The sequence below is a fragment of the Monopterus albus genome, unplaced genomic scaffold, assembly GCF_001952655.1.
Source record: "Monopterus albus unplaced genomic scaffold, M_albus_1.0 scaffold46.1, whole genome shotgun sequence".
In the NCBI taxonomy this organism is placed as follows: Eukaryota; Metazoa; Chordata; class Actinopteri; order Synbranchiformes; family Synbranchidae; genus Monopterus; species Monopterus albus.
In genome coordinates, this window is record NW_018127926.1 from 2,268,680 (window position 1) to 2,277,475 (window position 8,796).

The window sequence follows — 8,796 nt, forward strand, 5'->3', positions numbered from 1 at the left end:
GATGTGCCTGGTCAACCAGGCTGAATTACACTTCATTCCGAGGCAGCGTCTGAAAGCCTCAGCCTCCACTGTTGGTTGAATGTAGACAAATGTATTTATGCATCTGGACATAAAGTGTCATCTGGATCCTGATGTTGAGACTGCAAGGGTTCATTCAGTATTAACTTTTCCTGATCATGGAAATACAATGCACAAGGAAAATATGCATTATACTCAAGTGTTTTAATGGTCCAGTGACAGAGGAGGGTAAAATCTGCTCATCAGGGCGAGACACAACTGTTCACCAAGAGGTCTGGGCTGGAGGCCAGTTCAGTAAAGGGCAGCGGAGAAGAAGTCAAAATACTGTCTTGAAATGTAGACCCTGAACTTCTCATAGGGCAAACTGCTTCTATGATACACTCACAGTGTATGCAGACTGCTACCTGCTGTTCATGTGAAGGATGCAAAATCAAGTAAGGCATTCTGAATTAAGAACTTTAACTTATGTTTTAATTTTAATATCTGAGCAGTGTGTTACTTATATATGTCAAATCTGCATATGACAGATTTTTATAATATCAAAAAATTTCAAAGGAAAAAGCCCCAAAATCATTTGTATATCATATAATATCTTTATATTATGCAATGCTTCAAATATTCAATAAGTGATTTTGTTTTAAGGATGTTAAAATTAATTTGGCTTGCCAGTAAAGCTAAAGTATGGATTCTGCTGGAAAACTGGGTATATTGCTTTTTGATCCACTAGATGGCAGCAGAACATTACTACTCTACATTACATACAGATGTCTGTTTATCTGGAAAACATTCTTAAAATGTGCCCGTTTTTCCTAATGCTGTGTGACAAGTGTGAAACTTTTCTTTTCTGCTTCTCTTGGCCAAGTCTCCCTTAAAAAGAGCCACGAAAAATCAGTTTTCAGCTGCATTCACTGCATGTTTAAACATAAGCAAAGATATCTGGGTTAATCTGTAACTGACAGCACAAAGAATATCATGCTGCCACATTTCTCTCTCAGGAAAAATAAATGATCCTAAGTTCATTAAAACTTGATGAGGAAATCTGGACTCATGACCTCACTATGGATATGAGTTCTGGCTGTGGCCCTGCTGCACCATCCACAATGAACAGTCAATGGATTGTTACCTGTTGTCTTTAACATCTGTAGATAAAAATCATTGGATGAAAATCGAATGTTTATATTAGTTTAAAATCAGTACAGCTTGTACATTCTCTTTCCCACTACAGCAGTGCTTGTTTGTAAATAGGCCTGGGTACATCTACATGTACCTGATCCCTCTTGTTTTGCCTGTCACTGTCTGTGTCCTTGCAGTTGCTGTCATTCACACTTAAAGACAAATGAGTGAAGGCAATGTTTTTGTGTTCACCGAACTGATACCCTCTCTTCCATCTCCATCTCCACCACCAGCTCTGCCCACTCCTGCTCCTCCTTTCTCCGCATGGCCTAGCGGCTCTGACACCCGGAACCATGGCTCTGCTTGAAAACAAACTGCGGCGGCAGGTCCGGTTACTGGGCACGATCGATGAGCTGCAGAGTGTCACCTTACTTGGAGGGTTGAGTACTGATGCATGGCCGATTGCTATCATAATCACACTTCCCCCCTCTTATCGCTCACCTTCTGAATAAAACATCTGCCTTCCTGCTCATGGATCGTTCACCTCTCTCTGACCCCCCTCCAAAATCTGGAGGGAAAGGGACTTTGCGATGAACAAAGTAACATAAGAAAAAGCATGATACCCAACAAATAAGGTCCGCAAAGTTGTTTTTATCTCAGGCATCATCTCTAAATACACCCACCAGCTATTTGATAGCACTTTGTCCCTGGATGCTGCTAACTGATTTGAAATGTAATCCATATTAGTGTTTAGATTTACAGTTTCTTTACAGATTAAGTTAAAGTAATTTAAAGTGAAATTAGGCATTATTTATTCTTCACTTTCGCTGGGGACAATTTTGAATATCCTCATTAACACTTTGATGCACAGTCAGGTCAAACATTAGCTACTGAGGTCAATTTGTATTTTTAGTGTTACAGTCATAAATCCATGCAGAATATGTTCAGGGCCAGTCCAAGACATTTTGAGGCCTATAGGCAGAATACAGTATATTCCTGGAGTCCTCTAGTGTCACCAGGCCCGAAGCAGCTTTTCACTTTGCTTAATATGTTCTACAAGCAATTAGGAATTGAATGGGGTATATGTTGGTCAACAGGAATACTGCTCTACCATGGGGTTTCTTCTAATTCAGCATTAGACCATGTATAAATCTTAGGAATAGTTATGCTACCTTTTAAACCTGTCTATATGATAGTTTCCTTTTGCTGAAAATACAATACAAGTTAATTTATACTGGAATACCGTCCATGTATACCTCATATGCTAAGCAAAATGAAAACCTACAATACAAGTTCATTTATACTGGAATACTGTCCATGTATACCTCATATGCTATTTGCACCTCATCACCAACGCCCTGATGATGCTGAACCATCTGACAATCTCCTATTATTGTTTTGCACTACTGTCACTGACTGTACATGGTTTTGAGTCACAGCTTACTGGCTGGACCTCTTAGATTTATCCTAATTACATCAATCCAGTTCTTATTCTATTCTATCCCATTTTTATTCTGTTTTAGTTCCTAAATGGTACGGCACCCAATACTAGGTGAGAGAGAAACGGTATTTTGATTTTCTGTATGTCCTGCACATATGGTCAATTGACAATAAAATCCTTGAACCCTGAAGTCAGGATTTAAACTACAGTATAAAAGAAGTGAGCAGATGATTAATTTATGGCGTTTCTTGTGGCCACAGGGCCTTAAACAGCTGCTGGTTCTCTGTGCCTTTGGCAGCCAGTGCAAAAGGCTGCAATATGATTTTTCAGAGGGGTCATGAAAGTTCACCAAATTTTAAATGGACTGCTTAGATTATTACTGCAGGTGGCTGAGTCCTTCTGCCCCAACAAGCTTCACTGGAGAGATATAAATCAGCCACCATTTGATTCCCACACACTGAGCTACCACAGGTGATAGCCTTAGGCAGCAAAAGTAGTAAGGTGCTAAATGCAGCATCAAATGTCAGGAGCATTTTACCAGTAGGGACAGTTTGGGCTACTTAACAGTGATAAAGAAATTTTGTAAGCGATTATAAGATGTTTTGGTTGCAAGAACACCGTTATATGACTATTCAACACTCAAACAATTGTAAAATACAAAGACAACCGTTTTACTTAATCAAAATTCTGTCCACTTGACCACTAACTCTGAGAGCACCAAAGAGCAGAGGTTCAGTGCCAATTGTTAGAGAGGGGTAAGTTGAAACTAGCTGTTAAAGCTATTAAGACAATTAACAAAGTGGTCAGGAGGGGCTGAGCGGCACAGAGGAACAGCTGAAAATGGAGAAAGCTGAGGGTGTGAAGTGACAGTCAGCACATCTGGTCTCATCAATAATGCAGTGGGCCTTTAAACGGCAGTTTGTCACATATTGAACGCTGCTGACTGAAATCAAACCCGACACCTTAGCTGCTGTCAGGGGAGAGTGGAGGGGTGGCGGTGGGAGGAGGTGGTCAAAAACACCCAAGAAAAACAGGGAGAATAAAGAACTTATTACTGAGGCTCTCCCTAATTTAGTGTGTAGTGAATGAGCTAGATAAGAAATAGATACCCGTTAGAGCAATGGAATAGCACAGGTATAATCTCCAAATACTAATGATAAATGTAAAAGATAAATGACTAAAATGAAATCAGTTGGAGATCAAAGTCTATATTGTAATTATGAAAGCATGAATAAACTTGAAGTCTAAAAGCAAGACAATACGTTCACAACGACTGACTCTATTAATCACTTTTATTATTAAAATGGAAAACAAGATTACTGTAGATCCCAAAAAAATGTTACCAGTTGTGCCAAAATACAGTGTAATAAAGTGTTGTCTGCCGATACTGGTGCCTCAACTTTACATTGACAATCCCAAAAAAAAAAAAAAAAAAAAAAGGCGCCGAGAGTGGTTCCGCTGTGAGCCTTTAAAGAGTTCATTTTCCTGTGATCAGAGGATTTCTCAGCACAACAATGACAGAGTCCCCTCTGAGGAACATTTTAGAAATGTAGCGGTCCTTATTCACAGGCTTAGACTTCTTCTTTCCCTTCCCGCTCTTGGGAACCTCCGTCCACATCTCCTTCACATTCTCTAAGACCATGTTGCAGTGTCTACAATGGCAGTGAGGATGCAAAACATTAAAAAGTAACACAAAACCACATACAAGTATAAATGCTGAAGTCATCACACAACCTTGGTACAAAGATGGCTGACTTGTTAGTAACAAAGACATTGGGGCGAGTTCTTTATTTCGATCCCACTCGGCTTTTTTATAACCCATTTTTCAAGGGATAAAATTAATAGATTCATTCATGTACAATTTTATAAGCTTTTAAAATAAAATAATTAAATTTCCACATTTTGATAATTAAAAAACAATTTTCAGAGAACAGTGTGTCAGTCTGCATCATATAAGAAAGCACATTTTCAATAGAACATATCTAAATTTTTCAAAAAGTGATATTATACTTTTTAAAAATATCTAATTTTAAATAGTGGGTGCATTTTTTTTTGACTCACTGCAATGTAATAACAAAATCGAAAAGGGGGTAAAATTATAGAGTTATAAGATAAAACAAGTGTTTATCTGATATTATACAACCAAACCTGGACTGGTACCTGTCAAAAGCCTTGACTCTTCCAAGCAGCTTCTTGTTGTTGCGACAGTTGATGAGGACCTGTGTGTTGTTCTTGACAGACTGGGTGAGCACAGACAAAGGGCCGGTGTTGAACTCCTCCTCCTCTCGTTTCTGGAGCTCCTCGGGGGTCATCTCTGACTTAGGCTTTGTTAACAGACTCCTGAAAAATGACACAAAATAATGCCAATTAAAATGTTGGTGTTAATCTAAACATCAGTTCATTGCAGCTCTAGTTAATACACTACTGATTTAGCCTACACCTTTAGCCATTCATTGTCTCTATTCTCTTTTTTCTAAACTGGTTATGTAACTACTTAGACAATTAATGTCTTATGTACACACCACAACAGTAAATTGGTGCAGTACACCTATAGAAAAAAATGTATTATTTTTTATCACAATGCTCATCAGGGAGGAACATGCCAGTGCCAATCTGGGGCTAGCATTTGGCTAAGTCGTTAACATTGTATTACTACTAACTCGCAACTTTTAAACATGTGCAAGAAAGCTGATTAAAAGTACAAATTTTGTTTTATATCTTTTAAATGCACAGTCAGTTAAGCTAGGTGTAAAATGCATTACAGGCTAAAATAACGTAACTAATCACAAACATGAAAAAACACGCTAAAAGACCTAGGGTTTGGCGTTAGCATTTCGCTAGCCCCTGTTTGAGACTCATATATTACACACAGTACATGCGAGTGACAACCCGGGGCTAGCATTTGGCTAATTCGCTAACATCAATGCCATTGTATTACTACTGACTTACAACTTTTAAACATGTGTAAGAAAGCCGATTAAAAATACAAATTAGATTTTTTTGTATTTTAGTTGCACAGTTAAACTACGTGTAAAATATTCGCTCTGGAACTACATAATAGCGAACAGGACACACAAAGAGCTTATCAGCTACAGCTAATCCCCGGCCTCGAATACGATCGCTGCCATTGCTGACACAAAAATGCTAACTAGTTTAGCATGGTAGCAACTTGGCTGTTGCCATTTAGGTTTGGGTTCTGAAAGAGGAAAATAACCATAACCGTTCCCAAAAAGTCTTACTGATCATATTAGATACTTACATGGTTGCTGATTTCTAAACAGTTTCCTCAGCTCGTATCCCGCTAGTCTCCACGGGTTGCCTCTGTAGTACTACGATTCAACCACACTCGCGTGTATTGAGCTACTTCCGGGTCAACGAGTACGAGCTTCAAAATGTTAGAATGACAACCGGGTTACTATTGCTTCGTGTAAATGTACCTCAACAAATATTTTCTTAGTTTCCTATATCAGTTTGTGATCATATTATCGATGCATCTAATGTATTACATGTAACTTTAAAAAAAGTATTTAACACTTGTAGCTGCAGATATTTTGCAGATGTTGTAGTGGGCATAAGATAATTTATAGCATACAAAATAGCTAAAATTAGCTCCATGATTGACCATGGCTGGATTATCCTACTATGACCCCACTGCAAAAGTGCAAGAAAAGATGTGTTGACCACCACTGGCAATTTCATTATTTCCCCAGAAACAAACCAGTACCACCTCTAGAGATAAAACGATTAATATATTATTGATAACAATTTTGATGACTAATTGATCTTTTTTTGCCTCCTAGTTTGAAATGAAAATGCCAAGCCAGCTTCTCAATTGTGAAGATTTGCTAGTTTTGCAGTTTTTGGTAAATTCAGAATCTTATATTTTGGAATTTTGAATAGGTTTATTTTGGGTTCATGGAATAGTGATGGCCCTTTTCATTATTTAGTCATAGACTAAACAACCAGTAATAGTCAGATATCGGTAGGCTCTGCTCTGTCAAATTTGGCTGGTTGTCAAGATGAAACCAAAGAGGAAGAGATGTTTATTTCCTCAAAAAATAAGTTGCCTATTATTATTATTATTATTGTAAATTGTGGGGTTCCTGCCTTACACACGGTGATCACGTAAGCCTTTTCTGTCAAAGAAATTGTCACAGGAAGAGATGACAGACGGAGCAGCCAAAGTGATACCACAGACCCAAACAAATAAGTCTTTGTTATGCTCTTTAATACAACAACAACAACAAGATGATAGGCTAGTGTGTTTGTGAGTGTGTGTGTGGGGGGGGGTTGCAAGGCTACACTGTCTACACAGCAGCAATGAGACTCTGAGAGATTGGCTTTCTGGCAAGAGACACACAGACGCCTAAGGCTGTACAACCCAACCAGTGCATTTCACAGGGTGGCAGATCTACCTGTGGAAATCACTCACTGTGGATAATGGCAACCTGTGTGCTGTTAGAGAGGCAAAGCTGGGGGATTGATTTCCAGAGCTGTATGTTTGAGGCAGACCCAGCTCAGCCAAAAGACTTACATGTTAAACTGTGGACTAGTGGGCCTGTAAAATGAGCTCAATGTGTGGCCTGACATTTAATGCAAGAGAAGAAAAGAGATTAATCTGCAACAATTACATCAAATGAGCAAGAAGAGAGTTCTTAGAATTATCTGAATGAACTGAATAATTCACTTATTTATATTATTAGGGACTGCATGAAAATTACTGGGCTTGCATTTTCCTCATAATGTTTATTTTAAAGAAGTAAGTCTTGCTCAGTGTTATTAATATTTTGATAATGCTGGGTAAGTGCGGGCAACTTAAGTAATTTATATAATACGTGTATATAATGGTTTACTGTAGTTCTACATTTAATTAGATGTAAGAGGAAAATAAAAGCTACAGTTCTACATCTGCTGTAGGACAAATTGGTTCTACATCCTGATTTTGATGCCGTCCTGACACAGAGACCACACTAGTGTTTTTTGCACATGGCCAATCACACTTTTATGTCCCATGGTGGTGGTGCACAGAAAAACATCTTTGATATATATTTATATAGTCTTAAAATTTTTTTACAGTGCACCTCACAAGTAAAAAATAAAGTAACATTTCTCTGACAATAAAATTAAGAAACCCTTGCTTGCTCTCCTGAAAAATGTACTTTCCCCCCCCACAATAAAAAATACACAACTCAATTTCGTGACCCATCCTGCCCCCTTCATAACTTTCATACAGTCCCTTAGTTAATTTAAGTGTAATGGTTTCACTTTATATAAATTTAGTGCAAATCTTCACTACAGGCCAAGTGAACATCATCAAGACTAAACCATCTTGTTTTTTTTGTGTTGCTTACACAACTCTCAGCAACAAATTAGCAGCAACAACAACAGATAGGCCTATGCCCAGAAATCCCACATCCCAAACCAACCGTTAAAGGCACAGTAAAACCATATAGTAACAGGGGTTATGTCACCTATATCTTTGTGGTTATTAGTAGAGCTGTCACAGGAAGGTGATTATTTATTACACTAACAGCAAAAAGTAGGCTATCATCTTACTCCTGCCTGACACTACAAACCTGTTGATTCACATCCATTCTCCTGGTATCTGCTGCACAATTACTTATTGAGAATGTTTTCTTTGTATCTAGCTAGGTGTAAAGGTTGCCAACAGTGAAGTTACCAGCCCAGTCTGCTTTAACCACAGGCAGCTGTGAATGTGACTGGACTTGGAAAGGTGATGGGCAGGGCACTTCTGATTTAAGGGGCCTTTTATTTGACAGGGGTGGACGTCAAGAAAGCTGTTCCCCATACATGTTTTAGAAATAATTAAATTAATTTAATAATTAATTTTATTAATTTATATCTCAGGGGAAGCACCATAGAAAGGTGAAGGAAAGTTTAATAAAGAGTGATGTCAGCGCAAAGTGAAACACAAGACAAGGCATGTTGAAGTTACATCACAGTCTGTGCACTGTTCCAACATGATGCATCCCCAAGAAGCCTTCAGTTGCACATTTGAACCTTTGATATAAAAAAAGTAGAGGATCACAGCACATCCTGTACAAAGCCTCTATTTCATAAATGTTTAAACAATTAATTCAGTGTATCCCTAATTGTTGTTGTGTGGGCTCAAATCTCCAGAGCGAAACGCGTAATAATAGAGCGAAATAAGAACAATCAACAACAATACTTTTAATGAAGTGAACAGAAAACACAATTAAAAT

General features: G+C 38.2%; 1 protein-coding gene across 1 annotated transcript; it reads right to left on the bottom strand.

Annotated features, from left to right (window-relative positions):
* Positions 1-3,886: 3,886 nt before the first annotated feature.
* Positions 3,887-5,980, bottom strand: snrpd2 (small nuclear ribonucleoprotein D2 polypeptide). Its single transcript, XM_020600410.1, has 3 exons — positions 5,832-5,980; positions 4,733-4,912; positions 3,887-4,224 (listed from the first exon to the last, which is right to left on the bottom strand). Coding segments are annotated over exons 1-3 (357 nt in total). The 5' UTR covers positions 5,834-5,980; the 3' UTR covers positions 3,887-4,049.
* Between the last annotated feature and the right edge of the window lie 2,816 nt (positions 5,981-8,796).